General features: G+C 55.9%; 7 protein-coding genes across 7 annotated transcripts; 5 read left to right on the forward strand and 2 right to left on the reverse strand.

Moving 5' to 3' along the window:
- Positions 1-1,268: 1,268 nt before the first annotated feature.
- BKA78DRAFT_35330 (Phox homologous domain-containing protein) lies at positions 1,269-2,511 on the forward strand. The gene is made up of 3 exons (XM_066891533.1): positions 1,269-1,711; positions 1,764-2,085; positions 2,131-2,511. Exons 1-3 carry the CDS (start codon positions 1,634-1,636, stop codon positions 2,157-2,159), a joined length of 429 nt encoding a protein of 142 aa, XP_066740745.1. The 5' UTR covers positions 1,269-1,633; the 3' UTR covers positions 2,160-2,511.
- Positions 2,512-3,010: 499 nt separating this feature from the next.
- Positions 3,011-4,374, forward strand: BKA78DRAFT_324251 (putative RNA methyltransferase). Its single transcript, XM_066889271.1, has one exon. The coding sequence runs from the start codon at positions 3,106-3,108 to the stop codon at positions 4,333-4,335; it is 1,230 nt and encodes a 409-aa protein (XP_066740746.1). The 5' UTR covers positions 3,011-3,105; the 3' UTR covers positions 4,336-4,374.
- A 437-nt stretch (positions 4,375-4,811) lies between these two features.
- Positions 4,812-6,049, forward strand: BKA78DRAFT_35338 (uncharacterized protein). The gene is made up of 3 exons (XM_066891547.1): positions 4,812-5,057; positions 5,107-5,217; positions 5,273-6,049. Exons 1-3 carry the CDS (start codon positions 4,915-4,917, stop codon positions 5,736-5,738), a joined length of 720 nt encoding a protein of 239 aa, XP_066740747.1. The 5' UTR covers positions 4,812-4,914; the 3' UTR covers positions 5,739-6,049.
- A 310-nt stretch (positions 6,050-6,359) lies between these two features.
- On the forward strand, positions 6,360-7,742 carry BKA78DRAFT_356245 (N-glycosylation protein-domain-containing protein; the record flags this gene model as incomplete). The annotated part of the gene is made up of 4 exons (XM_066892027.1): positions 6,360-7,115; positions 7,174-7,229; positions 7,283-7,430; positions 7,494-7,742. 4 exons carry the CDS (start codon positions 6,360-6,362, stop codon positions 7,740-7,742), a joined length of 1,209 nt encoding a protein of 402 aa, XP_066740748.1.
- Positions 7,743-16,731: 8,989 nt separating this feature from the next.
- On the forward strand, positions 16,732-18,597 carry BKA78DRAFT_256623 (general substrate transporter; the record flags this gene model as incomplete). The annotated part of the gene is made up of 5 exons (XM_066885105.1): positions 16,732-16,940; positions 16,987-17,281; positions 17,326-17,447; positions 17,494-17,871; positions 17,916-18,597. The coding sequence occupies 5 exons, from the start codon at positions 16,732-16,734 to the stop codon at positions 18,595-18,597; spliced, it is 1,686 nt and encodes a 561-aa protein (XP_066740749.1).
- Positions 18,598-18,780: 183 nt separating this feature from the next.
- Positions 18,781-20,029, reverse strand: BKA78DRAFT_361054 (uncharacterized protein; the record flags this gene model as incomplete). The annotated part of the gene is made up of 1 exon (XM_066892433.1): positions 18,781-20,029. A coding segment is annotated over one exon (1,137 nt), but the record flags the coding sequence as incomplete, so codon positions are not given.
- A 642-nt stretch (positions 20,030-20,671) lies between these two features.
- Positions 20,672-22,269, reverse strand: BKA78DRAFT_256542 (histidine phosphatase superfamily; the record flags this gene model as incomplete). Its single annotated transcript, XM_066885096.1, has 2 exons — positions 20,672-21,979; positions 22,033-22,269. 2 exons carry the CDS (start codon positions 22,267-22,269, stop codon positions 20,672-20,674), a joined length of 1,545 nt encoding a protein of 514 aa, XP_066740751.1.
- Between the last annotated feature and the right edge of the window lie 4,876 nt (positions 22,270-27,145).

Genomic DNA, 27,145 nt, shown 5'->3' on the forward strand with positions numbered 1-27,145 from the left:
ATGGCATTGGCGATTCCGCGCGCCGACGGCCAGGGATGTCATGCAGATTACCGCGAGCCAGGTAGTCGCCTTCAAGGGTCAGTTTGGTGGTGAGGTTCATGTGAGTACTTCACTTACTGTTGGAGCGACGGGAGCGATTGACGGGAAGGTCGTTGACCATGCTCGCGAGAGCCGCTGGACTAGAGTCAGACATGACGAGGCCTAGACCTCTGCGAACGGCGGTGGTAGCATTTTTGCAGCGGTCAAGCATGACCTCAATTCGTTGAGGCGGCGGGTTGTCGAATGGGGCAGTCGATGGTGTAGCGGGTACGCTGTCGCCGCCAACGAGAGTCTGGCCATAAGTGCTCGCTGGCGAAGGCACTTCATGGCTGCTCGAGGAGGCTTCATCCTCCTGCAACAGGGACTTGGGGAGTGGGCTCATGGCAACGAGTGTGAAGCTAGGGAGCAATCAAATGAATGTGCCCGGGTAGCTCTGCAAGGTGAGATAGATGCAAGATGAGGTGGTGGGTGAGTGGAGAGAAGGAAAGGTGCAAAGGCAGCGGGGGATTTTATGTAGATGGTGGCTCCCGGAAATACCTACACACGGCGCAGAGAGGAAGTCGCAGCAGCGCTCGACTCTCTGATTCTCCACGTCCTTCTGACTTGAGGCATGAATGCTCCCGTCTCTTTGCCTTTGACTTGGCCGTGGCAACCACCACTGCGTAATGCCCAAAAGCTACGACCAGTGCTGCTGGCGATGTAGCATGGCTCGTAGTAATACCTGAATGTACGCATTATCCACATTGATCCCATGTCGTTTGTCGCTCCGCGTCAGGCATCGGTCTGTCGACCAACCCCCAACTCCTCCGGCCAAGCAGGACCAGGGGAAGACGCCGAGTAGATGGAGCATTATCCTCTAGAGAACGCATATCAGGAGCAGTCAAGTGCTTGGACAAGTACTTGCTCTAAGCCTTCCCGAAGCTCTTTTCATAGATGATCCCCAATCCAGAAATTCCCAGGAACATGCTCGCTTTGGCTGCTCGTCGATTTCGTGGCCATTTGATACATGTACCTACATCCATCTCAGATTCTTCCATCCTTGAAGCTATCTGCCTATCATCATGTTCAGAAGGTGGTGAGCCCAAGATTTTGTCATGTTTCTCTGCAAAAGGACGCGGAAGGAGAAGAGCAGGTTAGTGAAGCGTGCGAGTGATTGAGAAAGAAGATTTCACGACTCCAGCAAGACTCAGACCAAGGTGAGATTGCCACGTTTGACCAATCCTGCGAAATGGAGGACATTGTTGGTGTCTGGTTGTTGGGTTGTCTGACAAGGTAGGTGCCTCGGATTATCTCACACTTCCGAACCTAGCAACTGCCCGCCCGACCACCTCTCACCCCACTTTGTCCACCTCCTGTACCGCGCTTTGCGACCAGCCCCTCGAGAACGTCATCCTGCCAGACTTGTCGACGCACGCCTCTCCATCTCTGTATCCCTCTTGCAGCATTTTCCCACAGACTCGGCCCACAACTCCCACTTTGGAGCTCGATCCACGCTGCTTGGCGGGGTTGGGAGCTTGCTATTTGGGTTCTACTCAAGACCACTCCGACAGCCATTGCAGCCACGACTGCTCTGCCCTGACGTCAAATCCTCATCATGCAATCGCTCCCCGACTCTCGGCCACAGACCTACGAGGAGCTCTACGGCCCTCCAGAGAACTTTCTCGAGATTGAGGTAAATTACCCCGCCACGGTCCCAAAATCCCAGCAATGCTAATGCCAACCAGGTGCGCAATCCTCAGACTCATGGCACCGGCCGCGGAATGTACACCACCTACGAGATCAGCATGAGGACCAACATCCCCGCATTCAAGCTCAAGCACTCGACGGTACGACGAAGATACTCGGACTTTGAGGCGTTTCGAGACATTTTGGAAAGGGAGTCGGCACGCGTGACGATTCCGCCGCTGCCTGGCAAGGTTTTTACAAACCGCTTCTCGGACGACGTCATTGAGCACCGCAGAGAAGGTCTGCAAAGGTTCCTGCAAATCGTCGTGGGACACCCTCTGCTGCAGACTGGTTCCAAGGTCCTTGCGGCATTCGTTCAAGGTGAGAGCTCCGCCCTAAGGATCAAGGCACAAGCTGACAAAGTAGACCCCAACTGGGACCGGAACCAGTGGTGAAGGCGCAAAAGTGGCGGTAGCAGCAACCAGTCCCCCCAAGATGATTTGATCAATAGATACCCAACTGTTCTCCCTTCTAAATGGCGCTCTCAACTCGAACTTTCCCACAGTACAATGGGACGACCGGTTGACCAATTCCCTGTGTTGACCCTCAACTCTCCAAATAGGGTCTACATGATGCTTTACTCCAATTTGCACTTGTGTGTTGGGTATACTGGTCAAGCTTTTCCCATTTAAACGACGTAAAAGCAGATTGCTTTCTAATTCAAGGGCTTTCAAGACATGTCCAATCGATTGGAATGAGTGTCATCATGGCCAAAGTTGCTCGCCTCCCCGGACCTCAACGGCCGAACCCCTGTGGTTGGAAATCAACACCAAAGCCAGAGTCTTTCGGCGCAGCTCCCATGGGTGCCGTTGCATTGCTAGCAACGGAGCTTCGAATTTTGCACCGGGCGCCGAGACACGCCCCTCGGCTGTCCTTCATGTATGCAGCGTGGCGATGCACTTGGATTCTACTGCTCCACTATTGGTACACACCGTCGCTCGATTTGTGTTGATACTGGTCGACGGGGAGACGCTATGGAGGGATGTAATTTCAGCCGTTGTTGACGCTTGGTCGATTGTGCCGTGGGCTCGGCGCATGTTTCTGGGGATTGTAGGATTTGAATAAGGCAGCGGTGTGACAAATGGAATAAGGGATACGATGGCTGCTCTGGTGTTGTTTCTGTGGCGCAGCGTGGCCGTGCAAATAGGGCTGAACGGCAGTGGCTCGCAGCTTGGACCGGGATCTCCGCGCTCATGTTTGAAATCTTGTCGCAACCCAACACAATGGCTTCGCATTCGCAATCCAAGGTATCACCGCTGTGCTGAATCCCCACAACTCATGCTAACCACCCGGTAGAAAAGGAAGCGCAACAATGTCGTCCTACACCAGGCCGGGACCGCTATGGCCGCTAGCAGCGACGGCGCCGACACGTCCAAACCCACAGCCGTCTTCAAGCCTACCAAGGGCAGGAGCTGTACCTTGAGCATCGCGCTGCCAGGCAGCATCATTGCCAATGCGCAATCACACGACCTCAAGACCGCCATGGCTGGCGCCATTGCACGGGCAGCTGCCGTCTTCAGCGTCGACGAGGTCATCATTTTCAACGACGGCCAAGGCCAGAGGCACAATGCCGAGAGACAAAAGCGCTATAACAACGACTATTACAACGACCGGCGGAGGCAGGACGAGGCGTCGGGCTACACCGGGTTCTCGGACCCAGACAACTTTCTCTACCACATGCTGTCCTACCTGGAAACGCCACCGCACTTGCGCAAAGCGCTATTCCCACTGCACCCGAACCTGCGCACGGCGGGCACGCTGCCTAGCCTCGACATGCCGCACCACCTGCGCGCCGACGAGTGGTGCCAATACCGCGAGGGCGTCGTCGTCAGCGAACAGCCGTCCTACGTCGCTGCCGCCACCGATGGCACGCCGCACAGCAACCCCTCTTCAGCCAAGAAGCGCAAGAAGAAACAAAGAGACGGCGAGGATGCACCCAACACCACGGCAGGCGCCGCCGCTCCGGTGGTCTTGGTCGACGCTGGTCTGCCCTCACCCGTGCGGCTAGACCCTCCGGCTTCGATACCACAACACTCGCGTGTGACGCTCAAGTTTGCAGACGAGCACGACCCTGGCGCGTACGACGACTTGGTGGCGGCGGCCGTGGATCCGTCGGCGCCGCGCGAAGAGACGGGGCTTTTCTGGGGATATCAGACGCGGCCGGCGGGCAGCCTGAGCGCCGTATTTACAGAGTGCCCGTGGGATGGCGGGTACGATGTGTCGGTTGGCACATCCGAGCGCGGCGTGGCGCTCTCGTCACTCTTGACTGCTGCGGGAGAGCCTGCCGCCAAAGGCGGTGGGTCCGACGGCGAGTCACAGGGCTTGCCGCAGTCGTTCCAGCATCTCCTGCTGGTTTTTGGCGGTGTCGCGGGCTTGGAGGTGGCTGCGAATGCGGACCCGGACTTGGCGAACAAAGGAATCGATGGCAAGACTGTTGGTGACATGTTTGATGCTTGGGTCAATTTGGTTCCCAACCAGGGAAGCAGAACCATTCGGACGGAGGAGGCAGTGTGGTTGGGGTTGATGGGATTGCGGGAGTATGTGCGGAGGAACGCTGGAGAAATTGAGTAGTCGTCAGGAAGGAAGCAATTCAATATTTTTTCTGGTGAATTCATTTGGTCGCGTCCGCATATCAACACGTGACCACGTAGCTCCGTCACATTTTCCGCATCGCCGCGCATCACCAAAGAACGGCCGCGCCATTGCAACCTCCGCCGGTCCGCCACAACCTCTCCTAAACCTCGAGCGCCATGATTCCGCGGCGGCTGCCCGTTTCCGCGCCGATTCGCAGGCACGCTGCGTTTCAATGCCTCAATCCGAGCTCGAATTCACTGGCCTCGACCGCCGCCGTCCGTCTCGTCCACGTCCCCAATGCTTTCCACCAGCGCCGCACGAACAAGACACCGTCATGGGCCGCCAGCAGAGGGTCCATCCGGCAATTTAGTGCCTCCAGCTACTACCGACAGTCGATGAAGGATGCTCGCGAGGCAATGATGAGGGGACACCGAGAAAAAGAGCCTAGCTTCCAGGCGGCACAGCGGGACGCGCAAAACATCAAGATGATCCCGAGAGACATTGGGCTACTTCCCGGTAGGTGGACAGGCAGAGCAACAACTTGAGCGGCGCAAGGGTCTGGAGGCTGACGGGACAATGAGATCTGATGCATGTGCTGCAGGGACGTTTATAAGACCGCGCAGCAAAGACCTGCCGGGATTTTCGAGCGTCGAAGACGCCAAGACGAGATTCAGGCTCGAGTACAACCTGGTCAAGAGCTATTTCCAGTCGATGGGAAGGTGAGGCGGCGCGCGTCCTGTGGTTCGGGGAGAAGCTCACGTTGGACAGCCTCCTCTTTTACAAGTACAAGAGCGTCAAGCCGCGCCCTTTGCTCACCAGGAAGCAACTACCTGACCTCGCCAAGCACCTGTACGAGCAAATGTACACGGCGTTTGCATTGTAAGCAGGGCACACTTTTGCGACAGATGGCACGGCATGGGGCTAATGTGACCAGCGGCGACGTCGAACACCTCCGCCAGACATGCGCCGAAGGCCTCGTCGAATCCTTTTCCAACCGCATCGCGCAGCGCGACCCCAACGAGCGCCTCTACTGGCGACTGCTGTCGAGCAGCAAGCCCAAGTTCGTCTCGGACCGCGCCGTGCAGCTGCCGTACCCCGGCGGCGACTCCAACAAGCGCCCCATCTACTACCGCCAGGTCATTTACCGCATCCAGTCACAACAGGCGCTGGTCAAGGGCTACGTCAAGAGGACGCGGCGCGGCGAGCAGCTGGTGGACGCGTGGGGCAAGGAGCTCCCGGTGGACAAGGACGGCGAGGTGACGCTGGAGCGCATGGTCAAGGAGAAGCGCAAGGTGTCGGAGTTGTTTGTGATTCAGAAGCGCATGTTTCTGGGCAAGGAGGAAAAGTGGTATGCATGGGGACTGACGCAGGAGACGCCAGTGGCCGACATTTTGAAGTAGTGTAGAATGGAGTGTGGTCCAATGAGGGCGACGATGATGTGCGATCGACGAACCAAGACCCTGGCCGCCAACGTGGGGAACAAGCGCGAGCCATGGCGTCTGCGCTTGCTTGCTCTCCATAACCTGAACACCATTCGCAAACATCGTCACCTTTTCCTGTCCCCAGCAAACGCAAGGGCTGCCGCTCCCTCTCGACTTTTTTCGACCCTCGCGTGCCTTTTTGCTCCTCGCCCTGTCCTCGTGCGCACCGACTGCACCGCCCGCGTCTTCCCCACTGGACCTACTTCTCGGCCATCCACCACACCACTTTTGTTGCTTTTGTCGTCGTCGGCCTGTATATCTGGCACGCGCTGACTCTTGATTTTCTTTGTCTTTAAAAGGCTGCTCGGCTCCCGTCATCTGGTCTGGTCCGCGTCGTTTCGCTCGAGAATTTCGGTTTCTGTCAGCATCTCTTTCTGTCGTCATTTCTTATCCGGATTTTTCTTCTCCGCAATCAATTGCGTCAGTCTGCGGCATCAATCAGGAAAAAGAGCACGAGGGCACCGCCGGGGGGCTGTCTGTCTGTGGCACAGCCGGCCAACCAGCACAGCTAGCACGTCAAACACCAAACCGGCCACATCAATGTCTCTCCATCAACCTCCGCTCCAACGACCTCGCTCTGCCCGCCACACCTTCAACTCGTCCGCGCCCGCTCCTCTGACGCAACCGCCGTCAACTCCTCCTCCCTCCTACAAGGATATTGCCGCCGACGACCAGCGCCGTTCGCGCTCCCGCCCTTCCTCTCCAACTCGCAATAGTCCGCACCGCGTCCACCCGCACCCGCTACGCAACACCCATGCCGCCTTTCTAGACGACGTCTCCTCCTCCTCCAGCCCCAACTCGGCACTCCACGCCGGCGCCCCTCTGCGACGCCGCTCCCTCGGCGCCATCAACTCGCCGCGCTCCATCGCCGACAGCGACTTTGACCTGGCCGACGATGCCTCGACCGCGCCGCGCCGGCCGCGCCGCCGGTCCAGCGCAACCGGCGCGCGGATGCACCGCGACGGGCTCGCGCCCCTGACGGCCTCGCGCGTTCCTCTTGTTGTCGACCCCGACCCCGAGCCCTCCGAGTCGGAGCCCCAGGCCGGCACCGATGCCGCCGGCAAGGGCTCCAAGCCCGCCGCCGTCCACCCCCAGGTCGCCGGCCTGCTCGGCGTCAACCGCCGCTGGCATGTCCCGCTGCTCTGCTCGCGCGCGCTGGCTTGCGCCCCCGCCATCTGGTGGTTCTTGGGGCATGGCGGCGCGTTTTTGGATCTTCTGCTGGGGGAGATTCGCGGGCAGCAGCGCGAGGCCGAGGGGACGCTCGTCCTGACCGAGGTTGCGCTGGCGTTGCTTTGGGTATGTTTGGAGGAGAGAGCGGGATGGAGCTGAGCTGTTGCTGATGTTGTGTGTGCAGTGTGCCACGTCGGGATATCTTTCCTTTTACTTTCTCGACTGCCTCATGTCGCGATGGTGGGTTTGGCAAACTCTTTTTTTCGACATGGTTGCTAAACTGTGTGTGACAGGCTCCTCAACTACGCCGCCCCCGCCACCCTCGTCCGTCTGTGGACCGTCGTCGCCATCAACTTCTTCACCACGTCGCGCTGGCTGCGGCTGTCGGGCGCCGACGACGAACCGCGGCTTTTGCTGCCGGCGTGGATTTGCATCGCCACGGTAAGTCGTCCCCCCATCATCCCCCCTCCTCTCCCCCCCCCCTCACTCACACGCAACCCACAGACCCTCACCCTCCTCTACCACTTCACCCACCGGCACGTCAACATCCGCCGCGAGACGCGCGCCGCGCTTCGCGCGTTTTGGTTCTCAACCTCGCTATCTCTCTTCGCGCTGCTGATGCACCGCCACATTGCCCGCGAGAGCTGGCGCCAGATGCCCCTGTTTCAGCTCGTGAGGGATGTGGGCGAGGCGTGGAGGGGTGCGGCTGGGAATCGGGGGAGGGGCGGAGGGAGGGGGTGGGGTGGGGGTTAGTTAGTGGGGGTTTGAGTTGTCGGGGAGGAGGGGGGGGGGGGGGGGGGGGGGGGGGAGGGGGTGTATGTATGTTGTTGTTTTGTGGCCGGGAGGCGGGTAGGTAGGTAGGTAGGTAGGCAGGCAGGCGTGGGTACAGTACGCTACAGGACAGTACAGTAAAGCTAATGCCAGCATCTTGCGTCGCCCTCCCCTCCTTTGTCTCCATCCAACCAACCATCCATACGAACAACTTTCTTCAAGTCTTCTCTCGCAGCTAAAAATCCTCTGCTGGCTGTCTAGTGGTACAGCTCATACATCGACTTGTAACCGGGCGCACAGAAAGCGGCATAGACAAGCGACGATTCACAGCGTTTTGCGATGGCACGATGAAGGGAGCTGGCATAGCCCGGTCGTCGACGAAGAACACCATTGCCTGACGCTTTAAAGCTTTGACACGCCTGCTCTGCTCAGAGGAGAGGAGTTGTTGCTGAGGCGCAGGGCAAGAAAACAGCGAAAGCAAAGCAACAACCGAGGTCAATCAACCTTCTGGCACCCCGGCACCAAGGCGCAGACAGTATCTGCGGCCTTCGCGTGTTCTCCCCACAGCTCAAGGTAGGAACGTAGGCATCGACGTAGTTGCACAGTGGAAGGGGGAGAGGAAGGGGAGAGGAAGGGGAGAGGAAGGAAGTTTCATATATCTTTTTCGGGAGCTGGAGAGACTGGCACGCGTGTGGGTGTCTCTAGTTGGTGTCGAGCTGTTTGAAATGCATGTGTCATAGGACTTGCGAAGTGCTGGAGGTCTGGTAGCCGTGCGCAAAAGAAAAGCTAGTTTCCAGGGGCAGTGTGGGGGAGTGATGTAAGGAAAGGACAGGACAGGACAGGACAGGACAGGACAGCGTTATGGTGTAAAAGTGGAGAAATAGAGATGTGGTGATCCTATGTGCAAGATTGGCGGGGAAGAGAAAGCGAGGGCAAACACAGGCACAGAGCCAACCAGTCAAATTTCCAAATAGAGCCATCGCCACACGCAGTCAGCTGTCGGGATTCACCAAATTGTCGGTGACGGTCTCGCGTCGAGGGTTGCTGCGAGTTTGTTGAGCTCTGCCGCGGCAGTGTGGGTGGGAGCTTTTATAGCTTTCCTGTCCCGCCTGTGCAGTGGCACGGGTTCAAGGGGGAGACGTGGAAGAGCCGAGAGTTAAGGGGTAGGTCGTGTGATACGCTCTTTCGGCCACAAGATTCCTTTGTTAGGGTATGGAGAGGTGTGGTGACGTGGATTAGCATGAAAGCGTAGTGGATGATGTCAATGGGTTGAGGAGTTGAGGAGGTGATGAGACTGTGAGAAGTGTCGGTCTGACAGGGATGGAGACAGAAGCCGCCAGGAAAGAGCGCTAGAGACAAGTAAAGTTGAAGTGTCCGGGCTTTCCAGGAGGCACAACAACACAGTATTCCGACTTCATTCACTCGTTCGGTGGAGGTTGGTCCTGGAGTCTTAGATGGCGATCGTAACTAAGGGAGAACTGGGGGCCTTATCCCCACACGTACCAGGCAGTCAGAGCGGCCACAAGGTGTACTGTACGCATGGATAGGGATAGGGGCCATGTGGGCGTTGCTGCGCTCGTGAAAGGTGAGATCTGGTGACATTGTTTGGATAGGGGGAGGGGTTGTTGTAGGTTTTGTGTGTTGAATGTTGATGCGCTTCATCATCAAGGCATAGTAGTGACAGGCAAATGGTAGATGCTAGAAATTTTAAAAGAGAAAGCGGCAGCTCGGGAGCGATGGACGACAAGTAAGATCTGTCTCAGTCTCTAGAGCCGCCGCAAGAATAAAGTGCTCTGACGATGCTTCCCTAGCTCAGGAAAGTAATGACTTGAGTTCGGCAGTAGAGGGAGGTCAATGGGTTTTTATACCTCACAATGCTACCTGATATCAGGTATCACATGCCTGACAGGTTGCCAGAGGATCCTTGTGACTCGCTTTTGTGTCAGAATCATCGATGAGTCGGATGAAGGGCAGCAAATGGAAGTGTGTCATGGCACGAGGAGTGATCATGCACGGTGGAGTCTAGACATGGTATCCGGATCGCCGAACATAGTCAGGTGGAGCAGGAGGACGAGGTATAAAGGCTCACCTTCCCTCTAAGCTTGTTTTTGAAGCAAGAGACAGGGTGGGTAGGAATCGCTTTGCCCGAAGGAAAAGCTCTACTTTCCCTTTCAGTCGGGGTTCCATGAAGAGGCATACTTGCTTGGGGAGGGCGTACGCACAGAAGAACTCACGACACTGCCGAGCTCGCCTTTCTACTTCTTCTGTTTGCGATGATTTGCTGGAGGCGCTTTTCAGCATCATACACCAATGGTAGGAGCCAACACTAAAGTGTTAGGCTCACTCCACAAAAGAATATTCCAATCGGAGCAAAGCATCCCGGAAAAGTGGGTAGAATGGCTCACGCACTGGCAAGTAGCTCATCTGTGTGAGGAATTCTTGCAGAGGTGACTGCACGCCCCAAACTTATCACAGTCTCCAAGTAAAAGGCGCGAAAAGACGGCTTTTATACCCCTTTATCTGCCACGTGTGCAGCACGCGACAGCAGCCCAAGAAGACCTGGGAGCAGGTATAAAACTCCTCCTTCTTCTCGTGGATTTCAAGGAGACACAGACGCAGTCGCGCTCATCTGTGGGCTGGTGGGAAAACCCAATCGGAAGGCCACTGCATTTACAACCTCCCTTGGTGTCCTTATGAGACTACTTCTTTGGTCGGCGGAGCCGCAAAGCAGTCGGAGTCTAATTCCGATTCCTCTTTATTAAAACGCTCCCTTAGAATACTGAAGGCGCTGCTCAGCATCATCTATCCATGCAGGGAGACAGCATTAAGCTCCTGGGCTCACTCCACAAAAGAGTACTCCAAGTGGAGCAAAGCATCCTCGGAAAAGTGAGGAGATTGGCTCACGCACTGGCAAGTAGCTCATTTTGTTGAGCTTTCTGTTGAGCTTCAAAGAGATGTCTGCGCTTTGGACTCGGTTGCAGTCTCCAAGCGAAAGGCGCAAAAGAAGGGGTTTTTATACACCTCCCGCAATCTGTTCGCAGCACATGACTACAGTCCGTGCTGAGAAGGAGCAGGTATAAATTCCCTCTCTCCTCCTGAATTTTGAGGAGACACAGAAGCAGTTGCGCTCATCTGTGGGCTGGTGGAGAAATACCGATCGGGCACGCCTACTGCTGTTTGCATCATTCCGACGCTCTCTTAAAATTGCCTCTTTGGTCAGCAGTGCCGTGCAAAGCGACAGAAGCCCAGTCCCAATTGCTCGATGCTAAAGGCGCTTTTCAGCATTATAGAGCAATGAAGGGAGACAGCACTGGAGCACTGGCCTCATTCGGTGGAAAGGATTCCCAACAGCAGAGCAACGCCGGGAAAGCGATACGCTTGGATCAGACACTGGCAAGTGGCGTTTTTTCTCGGTTGTATGCTGTATTAGATCGCGAGTCTTGTTTGCAATCTCCAAGCCAAAGGCGCGAAAAGACAAGCTTTTATACCCCTTAAGGCTGCTACACTGATGGCGCGTGACAGCAGCCCAAGAGGAGTAGGTATAAAAGTCCTCTCTCTTCTCCTAGGCTTTTAGGAGATAAGGATGCAGTCGTGCTCATCTATGGGCTGGTGGAAAAAACACAATTACACAGAGTCACTGCTGTTTGCAACCTTCGAACTCATTCCTGTGTTACTCCTTTTGCCGGCAGTGCCGCACAAAGCGACAGAAGCCCGGTTCTGATTGCTCCTTGCCGTAACGTTTCGTCCACGAGATACTTATTCTTACTCGACAATGACGTCGAAAATCAGCACCGTACATCCATCTCTCCAATTTGCGGGAACAATCCGCGGAGCAAGTGAACGAGAGGCCCTTGCGTCGACCGCAAATGACGCAGAAGATCCGGGGCAGCTCACGCTCGAGAAAGTAAAATAATCATGGACCTGAAGTGCTCAAAAAAGTAAAACAACCATGGACCTGAAGTGTTTGAAAAGAATGCAAAGACTGTGCACTGAGCTGAAGCATCAGGAGGGATAAGGAGGTTTTTATAACTCTACCCCTGGAGTGATTGAGGTTTGGTCTAGACCGCAACAGTCCCGCAAGACCAAACCAGCACACGACACAGTGTTTTGCTGGCAACTTTTGCTGGCCAGGGTTGAGGGTTGGAGAAGAACAGGTCGAAGGAGGGACGAAATTGATGTAGGAAGTGTCTTACCTCGCATTGTTGGTCAGTGCTGCCTACCTTCAACAGCCAAAAATGTCAACAGATGACACTGCCGCACCTTGCAGCGTCCCATCACAGTGCCTGATCTACCGCCGAGAGCTGCGTGCGAGTTGAACTTGCTGGCCCGGAGCCCGCGAAACAGTCAAATTTTGGTGATTGCGGCTGTGGGACAAAGCGAGTACTCCACCTAGACATGGAGGGCTCGCCAGAGTCCTTGCACTGAAGTGACTGACAGAGAGAGGGAGAGCGACGCAGGAGTTTTATACTCCCTTCTCTCTCCGCGTGACTGGGTCACTAGATTAAGCCTGAGTGTCGGATGCAGAGGTATAAAACGTCCCGCCCCTCTCTTCTTTTGATGAGCAGCGATGCGGTCCGTTTCTCTCCATTCTAGAAATGAGGCGGTAAACACTCACTGTCCTTGTTGTGTCGCTTCCGAAGAACACCGATCACTTACTTTGTCGGAGGAGGTCTCTTGGGCTCCGGTACCAGCCCATGTCGGCTTGAGGAGGAGCAACAAGACGGCTTTGTGTTTTTGATCGTTAGCTGATGATGAGAGAGAGTAATGCAGGAGTTTTATACTCCCCAAGGTTCTCTTTCCGCGTGAAAGGGTCATGGGATAAGGCTCGAGCTGGATCAAGCCCGAGTGTCAGATCGAGAGGTATAAAACACCCTACTCTTCTCTTCTTCTGAGGGGCAGCGATCCGGTCAGTCCACCTCCGTTAAAGCGATAAAGTTTGGGATTACTGTCCTCTTTGTGTCGCTCCCGAGGAACACCGATCACTGTTGCTTTGTTGGAGGTCTGTTTGGGTCAGTAGCAGACCCAACTCGTTGCAAGAGGAACAACCGGACGATTCCGTGGGTTTCGTCGTTAGCTGATGATGCTGAGAAGCGAAGTCGGAAGATGAAGCTGTTTTGCGTTGAAGTGCTTGCGTGACTGAAGGGAGTTGTCGGCGCGTCTCAAGTGTAGACTTTCGAAGTTGTTCAAAACTACAGCGTCTTCTGCTCATTTACAGAGGACTATTAGTCACAAGCGCATCGATGAGTTTGAGATTTAGAGACAGAAGAGTCAGGGGTTTTATACCCCGCGTGCTCGCATGACAGGGAGCACGTGCGGAAAGCGGAGAGGAGGGGTATAAAAGGGGTATAAAAACCCCTGGGCTTCTCTCTTTCTGACGGCCAGCGAGGCAGTCGGGTCTCTGGAAAACCTCGCTGGGCCGTCACTCACTGGCTTTGTCTAGCACACGACAGCCAATTGAACTTTGTTCTTTTGGAGGGAAGTCCACAGTGAGTGGGTAGAACTTGATGTGAGATATGTTTCTTCTTTCAGCCGCTGTTGACAATGAATCTCATCGTCTGCAGTGGATGTTGAAACATTGCAAGGATGGGAAACGCCGATTTGCGATGAGATGTCACCAAAGAATGGAAAAGTAAGTGTTTGGCTGGCGGCAGTCAAAAGCAGCGGCACGAGTGCGAGGCCAAGAGCAAGGAAGGACAGTTCCGAAATCTTCGGTCGACGGACCAAGGCGACACAGTGTCATCCTTTTTGGTCAGTTCACTTAAGGCCTGGACAGTCCATGAATGCCACAGAATCGGCGGGAAAAGAGGCTTTTTATACTCGTCCCCAGAACCGCGAAGCCATCGCACGTGTCAAGAGGGGTAGACGTCAGGCAACGAAAATGGGGGCTTGCGCATGACGACCCAAGCAGGCTGCGCGTGGCACGTGTTCGAGGCTCGTGCGGGCCTCGCCACGAAGTCGACGGTATAAAAGCTGCGGCTCTTGCGAGGGTTGGAGGGCGCAAGGATCAGCCTGGATTTGCCAGTGGTTGCGCGCTCAAGCAAATGAAAGACTGTTTTCTCGCCGTCCCAAATGCTATCGCATGCATCCACTGTTCCTCTTTCCAGTTTGCCTTTGTGCCAAGCCAGATCTTGCTCCGGTTTCTTATGGGTGCATGCCGAACTCGTACAGATTAGGGGGTGAACAGCAAGAAGGCGCAGAGCCTCAAAACCGTATAGCTGGAAGATGATGGCGGTCTACAATCCGAAGTGATGAGGCGCATTCGGGTCGAGAGCACGAGAGCGGCACAGAGGACTGCCAAAGAGAGGTCTAAAAGATCTTGGGTCAGCGAAAGCATGGTCGATGTCGCCCATTGAGCGGACGGCGTGCAAGTCTAGGTTTTGCAGAAAGCGGCATGCGGTGCCGTTCAACCTCTGGCAAACAAACCGCTCATTGTTCAAAGCGGACTGAGGCAATCATCGAGTCTCCGTTGAGACAACCCGACGCCCCCTTTATGGGCCCAGTTTTCAGTCAGCCCGCGTCCAGATGATCCGGAGGAAGTCATGGGGCCGGTTGATAGTAGCCCCCATTCACTGCGTGCCAATCGAATTGCCGTGGGTGAGCTCGACCAAATAAGCCGCACCTCAGAGGTGGATTCGACGAGAGCCTGCGCCACTCTGGTGGTTGTACGGCAAGACTGCACCGGTAAAGCTGAACGCGTGGCCAGGTGAGCGGGTGCTGAAGAGGTTGTTCAGACCTTAAGAAGGACGCGAAGATGATTGAGATTGAGCCGAGGTCGAGATCATTCGCGTCAATCCGGCTTTCCCAAGGACACCCACCTTTTCCGCCATGTGTTGAGGTTGCCATATCGACCGCCCCTAGTCAGTCTTGATTCATTGATCCTCCATGTAGATAAGAAAGCCCGACAGACAGCGTTTGTGTCAGCCCCAAAAGAAGCTCGAGGTGCTCAGAGTCCGACGGACGGGGCATTCTACCCCAAGGCCACCAGAAGCGGCAGTTTTGCGAGCCAGGACGTGGTCATCTGAAGGTAGGATCGCCACCAGGGATTCGATGTCGATGCAACATGCCCCTGCATGATGCCAGAAGAAATTTTGCGTGGCCAGGATTTGAATATCAGAGCCGGTAGTCGACGGCGACGATCTGGCATGCGTGCAAGATGTCTCGAGCAGTCTGGACACCTCTCGGTTGTGCTGGACAGCTGGCGACGAAGCAGGAACTGCGGCGTTTGGTGCAAGCAACTTTTCCCCGGGACGAGCCGTTGTGCAGTTCACTGCCTTTTGGGGTAGGTTGGGATATCAAAAGTCGCTATTCGCCTGGCAATAAGTGGAGAGTTGCGTCTTTTTTGCTGGACTTTTTGTCGAGCCCTCGTCGACTTTGAGAAGTGAGTTAAGTGTTCGAGACTTACATTTGTTGAGTGTCGATTTGAAATGATGGTGGACAATGCAGAGCAGATGATGGTGCAACCGTTGGATGTTCAGGTGATGTTCGACACGCGCAGCTCTGGACCGTGGTGGCAAGTAGCAGAAGTTGCATCCTTCTCTCCGGAACATGTCCAGACGGGAAGGTACGTGGTCGAGTAGTGTTGAGAGATGGGCGTACAAACCAGCTGGGATGCGGAAGCGCCGGCACATGCCAGAATGCGCTTCAGCATGGTCGCCAGCCACTGCAGACCGAAATGCGGAGAAATGCGGAGAGAAGACTGGGGAAATGAAACGTTATCTGGACGATGTTTGTGATCATAGGTCGTCAAGGACGCACAGTCCGGAATAGGGGTCCCGCGGCGACGTGGTAGCGAGGAGGAGGTGGAATCTGATCATTTTGCTCAGTTTAATTGAGGAGTTGATTGCGTGAGTTGAAAGCGTCAGTTGTGGCAATGCTTTGAAACTGCCTTGATCAGTTGCTGCAATAGCAATTGAGTGAAAAAGCAAAGTGTTGAGTTGAAGTGCAAGTCAAGATCCAAATCTTGAGCCGCATATCCAAGCTCTAGACCTTGTCGTCACTCGCCTTGAAAAGGTTAGCAGCAGCTGATCCTTCGCCTGTCTTGGATGCGCAAAGACCGAGTTCAGGAAGGGGCATAGGCCGAGGTCGAATCAAACGAGGCAAAAGCAAACCCAAGCCCGTGTTGCTGCGGACACCCCGGTAGGTGATACAAGGAACATACGCGGCATGCGAGGTATGACGTTGCGCACAATATGCTTGATTGAGAGCCTCGTTGCTTGGTTTCGGGGTTCCAGAAGCAGCCCGAGTGGTAGTGATTTTTTGATTCAAAGACTGCTTTGGTTGTGGAAGAGAAGTTCCTGGAAGACGTCAGAGATGATACCAAGGTCGGAGAGTTTGCCAGGCCAAGAGGGACAAAGAAACGACGGCCTTGTCGCTGCTCACGTGGTCTGGCTGCGGACGCGGCAGTGGAACCGACAAGGAGTCGAGGGCCAATGAGAGAAGGACAATATGCAAGAGTAGGGCCGGCGGCGGCTTGTGCAGTCTGGGGCTCCAGTTCTCCACGTCTTGGGGGAGAGTGTGGAGAAGGAAACACCACCGCCGCTGACGACCGTTGGCTCGGCACTGATTGGTTCGGTCGTCACTCGGCTCATCTTTGGTCCGCCTTCTCATGCACGTCGTCTCTCTCGCCTCTCCGTCATGTCGACCAACTCGGCCTCCCGCAGCCGCCCTCGATGATGCCTCTTCTTGTCGGTCAAATTGCCAATATCGACACCTCTGCGGCTGTGGCTGCTACCCGAGCTGTCGACGCGGGATTGTGCTTCCGAATAGGCAGTCCCCCGTTTGCACTCTCAACCATGGCCAAGCCCTTGTATGGTAAGCTTGACACTGTACGCAGTGACCCACCCTGGGCAACAGTCGAGTACCATTAATACGCCTGGATTTTCCCATCCTTTCTTGTCTCTATTCTCATTGTCAATACACAAAAGAATACATCAGACTTCTCCCGTGCTTTTCACCGTCTTCATACTCCATCATGCAGCCAGAGCGTGTGCTCTCCGACAAGGAGATCAAAAGTAACCTCGAAACTGGTACCACCCATGTCGAGAGACTTCCAACGTCTGAGATTCCCGACTTCGTCGGCGAAGACGTCTCGTATGGTCCAGGTGGTTTCCGCGGTATCATTGCTTCGCCATTTGTCTGCGGTGCTGCCTTTCTTGCCTCTCTTGGTGGCTTCTCTTTTGGGTTGGTAATTCGCATCCTCTCGCCATTCATTCGCTGATCCGTCCAGATATGACCAGGGTGTAATTTCCGTCATCAACGTGATGCCACAGTTCAAGTCGCAGTACCCCGAGATCAACAATGGATTCTACAAGGGCCTCATGACTGCCATGCTGGAGCTTGGTGCCTTTTTGGGATGCTTCTTCATGCCCTGGCTTGCCGACAAAATCAGCCGCAAATGGGCGTTGAGCGTAGTTGTGGTCATTTTCTGCATTGGAGCAATCATCCAGACTGCGGCGCCGACGTACGCTGTGCTCACTTTTGGTCGCTTCTTTGGCGGTATTGGCGTCGGAACTTTGGCATTGGTATGTGGACTCGAGGCCTCCTTTTGCTCCAGCTAACCAGTCAGGGTGCTCCTCTCTACATTTCAGAAATCGCACCACCAAACCTCCGCGGCGCTCTTCTTGTACTCGAGTCGGTGTCGATTGTCCTCGGTGTTGTGATTGCCTACTGGATTTCATATGGCACACAGTATGGAAACCAAGCTCTGGTGTTTGCTGTTGCTGACCACTCCTAGATATCTCGACGGCGACATTTCGTTTCGCCTCCCTTTTGGCCTGCAAATGGTTTGCGCCGTCTTTCTTGGTGTCGGAATCCACTTCTTCCCGTATAGCCCCCGCTGGCTCGGTCTTGTTGGCCGCGAGGATGACTGCATCGAAAGTCTCTGCAAGCTCCGTCGCCTTCCCCGGACCGACAATCGCGTTCAGACTGAATACCAAGCCATCATGACCGAAGTCGAGTTCCAAGCGCGGATCCTGGAGAAGCGTCACCCTGGTGCCTCGGGTCTCAAGCTCGAGTGGCTGACCTGGACGGATCTTTTCAAGAAGCACACCTGGCGCCGCACTGCTGTGGGAATGGGTGTTGCCTTTTTCCAGCAATTCTCTGGCATCAATGGGTACGTCCATCACCAGTGTATCGAATCACAACTGACAGTCCCAGCTTCATCTACTACGCCCCCACCCTCTTTGCCAGCCTTGGCCAAACGGATGAAATGTCGCTTGTCCTCTCCGGCACTCTCAACATTGGCCAGCTCGTCGCCGTCATGCTTTGCTTCTGCATCATCGACAAAGTCGGCCGCCGCCCACTCGCCATCTGGGGTGCTCTCGGAATGGCGCTCCCCTACGTCATCATGAGCGCGCTGGTCGGCCTGTATTCGCACGACTGGGCCGCCAACAAGGCCGCTGGCTGGGGCACCACCGCCATGGCCTACATTTACGTCCTCATGTACGGCGTGTCGTACTCGCCTCTCACCTGGGCACTCCCCAGCGAAGTCTTCAGCACATCGACACGTGCCAAGGGCGTCGCTTTGTCCACGGCGACCGTGTGGATCTCCAACTTCATCATCGGTGTCATTGTGCCGACCATGATTGAAGACGCCGGCTACGGCACGTACGTCTTCTTCGCCATCATGTGCCTGCTCGCCGCCGTGTGGGCCTACTTCCTCGTCCCCGAGACCAAAGGCAAGACGCTCGAGCAGGTCGACGACCTGTTTGGCGACGACAGCGGCCAGGAGGAGAAGGAGATTATGCGCGAGGTCGTCCTCAACGGCGGTGCGCGCAGGGCGGAGAATATGTTGACGGCCGGAAAGGTCGGCGATTTGAGCGATGAGACGAGTGTTTAGATTTGATACCCTTGCATGGTCTGGCGTTGTGCAGTAACCTCATGATACGAAAATGAAGATGTTTGACTTTTGTTTTGGATGCCCTGCTTGTGCACATTGAATCGAGCACGGGTGTCGTGAGGTTTTATGGATGGCAGGGAGTCTGAGCTGTTTGCATCAAGTGGCATGCTGAAGCTCTTGAATGCTCCTCGTCCGCGCTCGTTGAGACTTTGCCAGAGGACGCGTCGTGAGGACGCGTCGTGACTTTCGTCTTGGGGCGCTCTTTCCTACTTCGCACGCCGCCACGCACAAAACCTCAACGCCGCCATCTACTCCCCTCTTCAACCTCTTCTCTCTTTCCGTCTTTCTTGCGCCAAATCGTGCCGCTCAATCCCTCAACATGGCCTCGTTCCATTTTGGCACCGGTCAATCGAGCTTCTTCACCATCAATCGCGGCCGAATCCATTTTCCAAACGACTACCGCAACCAGCGCCGCGTCGACGAGCACTTTCGCTTTCAAGACCCCAGAATTGACCGCGATGCCATTGCCGTCCGCGACACGAGCCTGCCGCTGAGCATGCGCCTCGCCGCCTGGGACCGCTGGAAGGCCGCCGACGCAAAGGTGATGAGCGACTGGGTCGCCGCCGGCAGACCACCCTGCACCTGGTGCCTCCAAGTCCATCCGCCTCCGCACGTGAGTCGAGAAGATGTCGAGCGACGCCACGAGACACGATTTGTCGGACGGAACCTCGAGGGAGGAAAGGGCCCCTGTCAGCGCTGCGCTTGTCGCCATGGCCGCCACTGCAACGCTCCACAGTGCCACTTCTGCGGCAACTACCACTGGGAATCGGTGCCTTGCGAGAGAGCTGCCAGGAGGAGAGCTGCGGCCGGCCTTGCCGCCGTGAGAAACCCGGTACAAGAAGTCGAGCGCCAGGATCTGGAGGCTGAGGAACAACGCCGCGTCGAGACCGTGTCGTTCGAGGCGATGAGGAACACGATCCGCGCGATGGAATCCACGCCTTTGGAATTTGCCACCATGGCCCAGTACTGGAAGTCCTTCCTCCACAAAGCCGACATCGACCCCTACGACCTGCGATATGTCATGGTTGGAGCCATGAAGGCGCTGATCGAGGGCACGGCGCTGGCAAAGACGGCAGCCGTGGCCATGTATCTGGCTCCTCTCCTCAGCGAGCTGTCGCAGAAGCACTCGTCGCGGTTCCAGGGCGTCCTCTCGGAGATGCTTGATGCGTTCATACGGGGAGCAGTCGTATCCATCCGCGATCTCTCCAACGTTGCTCGTCTCGCCGATGCCGTTTCGAGCTACCTTGCCCAGAACACCGCGGCTCAGAACACCACGGCCAAGCGCAGGGTCGATGATGAGTATGATGGCTATGGCGCCAGCAAACGCATGAAGCCGGCGTATTCGCAGGATGACATCATCTGGGAGGACTAGGTCTTTTAGGGCCAACGCAATCTCCATCTTTGAGGCGCAGGAGTACGAATGCTCCCTGACTCCTCACTTTCCACACTTCGCACTGTACCAACCTATTGCTCGGCTCACTCAGCGTCGCCACTGCAACACCTCGTCAGTTTTCTGTTTGCTCACACACGAATCGAAAAGGAAATCAAAGGGAATACTCAGGAGTGGCGCACAGGAGAGATTCTCGTCAGCTTTTGCTCCACACCACTGTGAAGGAGGGACTGCACAACAAGCATGTAGCTTTGGCATGGTCAACAAGTACGCGCGCGACTGGAAGGTGGGCTATCTCGCTCGGGTACTGTCGGGATCCATAGGGAGGAAATGAAATGAAATGTGGCTCGAATCTCATGCCTGTCATCTCGACGTGTGAAGATTGCGTGCAGTGGGTGGATAATGAGTGAGTGCGTCCAACAGAGGCAAGGCGAACGAACCGCTCTGTACCTTCATGGGCTACACATGTAAGGAAGAACGAGTTCCGCATTAAAAATGCAAGCTTTTTTTTTTTTTTTTTTTTTGTTTTGGCCAGCACAACATGCGAGAACAACGAGCGCTTGTGGAGAAAAATGACATTTGACGCCGAATTACTTTGCTCAACCCATCCAACACCACGCCACGCTACCCACACAGCTCAGCCACCCTGCTCTCCGTGCCCAGCCCCTCGAAATACGCCAGCACGTCGTCCAACGGCACCATGTCCAGCGCGCCTAGCGCCGGGTGTGAGCTGCGCAGCACCTGCCCGTTCCACAGCACGCGCAAAAAGTGCTTCTTGGTCGTTGTTTGCGGGGGGCTGGAGAGGAAGAAGCCGGCGGCGCGCGGTTCGTCTTTGGGGTTTGCGAGGGAGGAGGAGGAAGTAGAGGTGGAGGTGGAGGTGATAGAGGAGCTGGTGGTGATGACGGGGACCGTGACGTTGGCCGCGTACAGCTCAAACACGACCTCGGCGCCCATGCCCGGCCACACCATGTGCTCGACCTGCAGGATGGCGAGCAGCCGCGCCAGCGATCCGTCGTGCGCCGTGTTGTGCCGCAGTCGGACGTGCTGCCCCCCGTGAGCTGCCGCGCGCAGGTTCGCCGCCAGCTCGCCGACCCACACGCCGAAGCCGCCGACGGCGTACGCCAGGCTCTCGACGGCGCCGCGGTACAGGAAGCTGTACTCCCACTGGCCGAGTCGGAAGACGGCGTCGGCCTGGTCCTGCGAGACGCAGGTCTCCGGATGCCCCGTCTTGCAGGGCAGCGGCTTGGAGTGGCAGAGCCGCGCCGAGAGCGTGTCGAAGTAGTGGTCCCAGCTCTGGTGCCAGCCGGTGCTGGACGTGTTGACGCCGCTGATGGCGTCGAGCGCGGCGAAGAGCGGCGCCGTCGCCGCCAGGTGGTCGGTCCAGTTGGGCGAGGTGGAGGCCGTGCTGCCGACGCCGTAGAGGGCGTAGAGGGCCGCGGCCGCGCTGCAGGTGTAGGCCGGCTCGAGCGAGTCGACGGTCGAGGGTTGGATGTGCAGGGGCTGTGGTGCCGTGGTGACGCTGCGCGACGACGACGTGTTGGCGAAGAAGCCCGGTATCAGCATGCTGGAGACCTGGCTCGTGATGACGTTGTTGGTGACGCGAAAGGCCGTCTGCTCGCGCGCCGTCTCTGGCGACAAGAACTCGAGGAGGTCCCCGTAGACAGACCACAGGTCGAGGCCGTGCTGGTAGGCATCGTCGAGGCCACCGCGCGTGATTTGCGGGAATTGGCACGATCCGTTGAAGCCGCTTGTCGGCGCAAAGGGGTTCTCTGGCGAGCTGTAAACAGACCAGTAAGTGAGCGCTGACGGATTGCTGGACGGGTTGAGTGGTCGCGCGTGGTAAAAGAGGCCTTCGTCGTCACATGACCAGGGGTAGTTTTCGCGAGGGAATGTGTTAGCGGCGTAAGGGGTACGTTTGTGGTGGCGATGGATCTGGTGTCGTCAACTAACAATCCGACGCAGATATGTAGCTTGAATTGACTCACCACCTCAACATATTCCAACTTATATTCGTCGCTTGCTTTGGGGTATTCCTGAGCTCTTACGTGTGGCATGTTGCACCAATTATACGTGCCATACGGAGTTCCCTCCGGCAATTGCGAAGAGTTGAAAACAAAACCATAAACACCCGTCCCGTTGACAACAGCGGAAAGATCCGTAATCCACGACGACGCCGGCGGATACCAGCCCTCTACGGAGCTGTTGAGAAACTTTGCAGACATGGCGGCGGTCAACTTGGGTCTGCGCTTTGGACCGGCCTTTGCGGCTCTGGAGCGATCCAAGGGAATCTGGGCGGGCCGCAGCTGGAACGAGACGTGGTCGCCCGAGTGCAGGATGATGCCGACGGTGAGGAAGCTGACGAGGACGACCAGTATCCAGGCGAGCTGGTACGGAGCGGTGCCCCTGGAGGGGCGGCCGGCCTTTTCGTAGGTGTACCATTGGGGCGGCTGCTCCATGGCGACGAAGTATCTGTGCCGCGTCTTTTGAGATGCCATGATGGGCGTGCTGCTGGACGAGCGCCTCATTGGCTCATGTCTGGTCAGAAGCGGAGGTGGGCTGCTGCCAATGTTGCATCTCGTTTCCAGCGCCGTCACGGCAAAATTGTGGCATGGCGAAGGGTTGCAGGAGTTCTTGATGTCTTTTGTAGCAGCATTGCCGGCGCTTGATGGCGATTTTGCGAGGGCGTTGAGGCGACAACGAGGCACTGGAGCGTGGGATACAAGGGAGGGGAGGCCGGTTAATTTTCGGGAGAGGTGCAGTAACGCTCGCTTCGCTTCGGCCCGTGTTCTTCGACTGCTCCTAACTTCTACAACAACTTCATGCTCTTCATCGACTTTTCCGTCTCTTTTCAGCTTCAATCTGTCATTGCAGCTGGTATTCTGCAAGATCCTGGAGTCTGCCTGGATGGCGGTGTTAATATTTCGCGTGCGACAACCCTTACAGCCCTGTGGCCCTGTGAACGACCCTTCTCCAACAGTTTTCCAGCAAACAATCGGCCAACAGCAAGGGGTTGGACATCCATCTTCAATCGAGCAGTGATTAACATTCAGGCCATTGCTGAATATCTTCGATATCCACAAGGAGACTGGACCGGCGACTTGAGCAGCACAATGTACCTTTTCAATCTTGAGGGTCTTAGGAAGCCGATACCGTCAGTTTTCTGTGGATTTTAGAAGTCGAGGCTTGTCTAAAGAATGCGCAACATGGAGTCGATGAAAGAATGGAGACGTGGCCGATTTAACAGGCAGCCCTATGGACTGCGATGCTCCGAGTGGCCGCAATGCCTGAATCATGCCTGAATCCACATCAGCTTATTGCAATCTCCAAAATCCTGAGAGCATGGACCGCCACCACTGACCCTGATCATTCATCTCCCCGCTTTGGCCGTTGGAATGAGAATCACGTCAAGTGCGTTCCACAACGCGTCAAGTATCACTGTGCTCGAGGCAAGCAAGGCAGAGTTGATCACTTTCAGCAAAAGAGTCTCCAGTGCTCTCCAACATTCAATATGCTAGCATGTTTCCATCGCATTTGCGGCTCAGGCCATTCAAGAAACCCGACCGTGCTTCCGTTGACTTTCAATCTTGCGATCCCATTTTCGACAAGACCATAACCAAAGCTGGAGTCTCATCGGATGGTTGGCGCCGCGAATCCAAAAGATGGACAAATTAGTCAAAGTGCTCGCTCGGAAGCAGAGCATGTCCCGCGGCGTATTCGCGACCCAGACCATATAGAAGACCCAGCCGCAAACTTTGCACACGATTTTCATCTTGCGGCCCATTTTTCGACCAGACCTTGGATGGCGCCGGAGTCTGATCGGATGTAGTGCCGCGTTCACAGAACGGCTATGCATTCACCACCTGGGAAAGCTAAAGATGTGTCGCAGCGTATTCACGACCAAGACCATAGAGAAGGCACAGCCGCAAATTTTGCACACGAGTTTCGATCTTGCGGCCCATTCTTTCGACCAGACCTTGGACGGCGCCGGAGTCTGATCGGATGGATGGTGCCGCGTTCACACAACGGCCATGACTTGATCACCAAAAGTTGAGGATGTCTCGCGTCGTCGTTCGACACTGGCATTGAAAGAGCCAGGCCACGAATCGACAAAGGCGGATGAGAAACCTTTGCCGAGACTTGCGATTTCAATCTTGCGATGCACGCTACCGACCCGGCATTCCGCCAGATCGAGTCGGGTCATGCTGCGCGTGAGAGGAGAGGAGATAAGTGCGCATTGGATTCGGGCTACCGCGTACCTCCCTCTTGCGAAGGAAGCACCCGACCGTGGTTAATGCGCTGAACACCATTGGAGCTTGGCTGAGCCGAAGCGAACCTGTAAAAGAGTCAGTAAGTTGATCTTCTGGTGGCATATCTCGCAACTGGGATAAGGTCAGAGCGACTGTACGAGCTCGGCCTCGTCTACGTGCGACTTTAATCTTGCGGCACCCTTTGCGACAAGACCTTGGACGGCGCCGGAGTCTCATCGGATGGTAGGTGGGTGCCGCGGGAGGAGGGAAGGCGGGAGGGAGCCTGAAGAGCATCCACGGACTGGGGAGACTTACGAAGGGACTTACCTTGAAGACTTACCTTGAAACCTGACAAATATTCAGCAATAAAATGCCCTGGTATCGCGGCGTTGTTGGTATGTCTCGCAAACTTGATAAGGTCCGAGCGACTATTCGAGCTCGGCCTCATCTTTCGACTTTTGATGTTGCGGCACCTTTTTCGACAAGACCTTGGACAGCGCCGGTGTCTCATCGGATGGTAGGTAGGTGCCGCGAGGGGACCGAAGCCGGGAGCCTGAGGAGCATCTGCGAACTGGGGAGACTTACCTTGACGACTTATCTTGAAGCTACAAGGGAGCTTCGTGTGCGGCCAGAAAAGTCCCTTCGACAGCACAAAAAGACCGTCAAAGGGGCCTTGGTGGCCGATTGATCTTGCCATGCGATGAGACCGCAGCTCCACCAAAGAAGAGAAGCGGTATGAGAGGCTGGCTGGGCTGATTCCCCTCGCATATGGCAACCATCAGCAAAAGACTCAAGATTGTGTCGGCATCGAATCTTACCAGGAGAAACTGAAAGCATGAAAATGCACATGTGTGGCTTGTTGTCTTCCCGCTGGAGGTGGATACTTACCGATACCTACCTCAAGTCTCCAGCGGGTGCCAAAGAGAGCCTCTTGATATTGGCCTGTAGCAGCTCGGCACAACTCGCATTGAAGGCGGGCGGCGAGTGTGTAGGCCTTGAGTTGGACCGGCGGCGAGATGCATGTCAACTTCGACCACATCTATCGACGACGGCAGTGACCTCAAAGCCCGACCTGTCAGCTAGTTAGCCATTGCGAGTCAGCATGGGAAAGGTATGTCAGCCTCCAGTTGAACGTCCGACTGTTACGCAAGTCGCACGCAAGTGTAGACAGTGGCGGTCATTTCATCTTGCCCTTGTGGGTTGACCCGAGCCCGGACGAGCTTGAGCCAACACACGCGTTGCGGAAGACCCTTCATTGTGTAAAGAGATTCCAAGTGTACGTGGAGGGCGTGTGGAAAGGAAAGGGCAAGAACAAGGAGCTTGGGATGGGAGGTGACTTATCGGGAGTGTGTGCCATCAGAGGGCAAGACGGCGTTGAAGAGTACCCTCGACCCACTTCAACACTCCACCCGTGGTCATCCAAGCTCTTGATGTTGCGTATCCGGAACCATTATACAGACGTGCAAGTATGTCCGGCACATGATAGGCTCTTCGCCAAGGTGGGCGGGCGAAGAGCTATTTTGAAACCGTTTTGCTCTGCGGCTGCGCAAAAGAAGAGGCGGCATGGGTGGGCCGAGACTCCGATATAAAAACAGCCGCATGGAGCGGAAAGTAGAAAGAGACAGGGAAGCTGTGAGTGTATTGGTAAGTGACTTGAAGCAACGTGGGATGGGATGAGGCTGACTTACGGTGCAGTTGACTCAAGGTCGGAGAAGCCCGACCGAAGAGGTTGAGCAGCATCAATCGACTGTCAATTTGGTAAGAGTAGAGCGCGATTGTTTCGAAGAGCTCAACGTCCCTTGTCGCAGGCCTCAAGCAATGCTCAAGGCATTGTGGTTCGCGGGAGCTTGGGGGTGTTGGGCTCATCAGCTTGGAGGAAAGCAGAGCGCGCACCAGCACCACGCCTCCCGCTCCCGCAGGCTTCGGACGACGCGCAAGGGCTGTTTTGACGTTTGCGAAACGTCTTTGAAGCCTTGAGACGTATCCTTGAGCGACGCAGTTGGTGTAGGGGCGAGGGAAACGCCTTGGACGTCTGCGTGAGGGTCTGCCACCCGCAAGCCTCCGCTGCGAAGCTGCAGCAAGAGGAGCAAGACATCAGACCCTCAGCGGCCGGCATTCAGAGAGAGATCAAAAGAAGTAAGAAGTAAAGAGCTTGGCCAAAGAACGATGAGGCGTTGGTGTGGGGATGGGTGTTGAGGAAGAGTGTTGTTTTTCCACGAGCAGGCAGTGGACTGTGGGCAGAAAACAACCGCACCACCAGGAACCGGTCGCCCGCTCTGCTGCGATGCGTTCCGCGCGGCGCTGCTACGACAAGGGGTCGAGGCAGCGAGGCCGTCGCGCAGGCAAACAGGGCGGGAGTTTGGGGGATGCGCGGGAGTCGACCACGGTGTATTCGACAACAGTGGAGAAAGTTTCCTGGACATGGCAAACCTCTTCTCCTTTTCAGCAGGGCTTTTAGCGGCATTATGAGAGGCTTCCCCTACCTTCCCCTTGCGAAGACCTGCGTCGTCGTTTCCAGCAACTTCTCCCGGTCCAGCATCCCTTTGACGCTGACAACAAGTTCCCTTTCAGAACATACCTCGAAGCGAGAGTTGAGAGAATGCGTCCTCACAATCCTACCTAGCCGGCGGAACATCTCGTGCCAGCATTCTCCTGGAGAGCAAATCTCCCGAAGCCGTCTTGCGGACAACTTCTCTGGAGATTTGTCTCCGGAGAATGGTGAATCAGAGGTGCTACTACGACGATGCTAACTGCATTTATTCGGCCTCGCTTCAGCATCTCGACGATCCGTCAAACTGCGCAAGAGCTTGCCTGTGTCGAAGCAGTTGGGGGCAAAAAGTGGACAAGGGCA

Source organism: Phyllosticta capitalensis, assembly GCF_038381095.1.
Source record: "Phyllosticta capitalensis strain CBS 128856 chromosome Unknown BKA78scaffold_10, whole genome shotgun sequence".
In the NCBI taxonomy this organism is placed as follows: Eukaryota; Fungi; Ascomycota; class Dothideomycetes; order Botryosphaeriales; family Phyllostictaceae; genus Phyllosticta; species Phyllosticta capitalensis.

Excerpts from the sequence above, each read along its gene's own strand:
- BKA78DRAFT_35330 (XM_066891533.1), top strand. The coding sequence starts at position 1,634 with ATGCAATCGCTCCCCGACTCTCGGCCACAGACCTACGAGGAGCTCTAC. Across the intron at positions 1,712-1,763 it reads AGAACTTTCTCGAGATTGAG|GTGCGCAATCCTCAGACTCA; the intron begins GTAAATTACCCC and ends AATGCCAACCAG. Across the intron at positions 2,086-2,130 it reads CCTTGCGGCATTCGTTCAAG|ACCCCAACTGGGACCGGAAC; the intron begins GTGAGAGCTCCG and ends CTGACAAAGTAG.
- BKA78DRAFT_324251 (XM_066889271.1), top strand. The coding sequence starts at position 3,106 with ATGGCCGCTAGCAGCGACGGCGCCGACACGTCCAAACCCACAGCCGTC.
- BKA78DRAFT_35338 (XM_066891547.1), top strand. The coding sequence starts at position 4,915 with ATGAGATCTGATGCATGTGCTGCAGGGACGTTTATAAGACCGCGCAGC. Across the intron at positions 5,058-5,106 it reads TATTTCCAGTCGATGGGAAG|CCTCCTCTTTTACAAGTACA; the intron begins GTGAGGCGGCGC and ends CACGTTGGACAG. Across the intron at positions 5,218-5,272 it reads ATGTACACGGCGTTTGCATT|CGGCGACGTCGAACACCTCC; the intron begins GTAAGCAGGGCA and ends TAATGTGACCAG.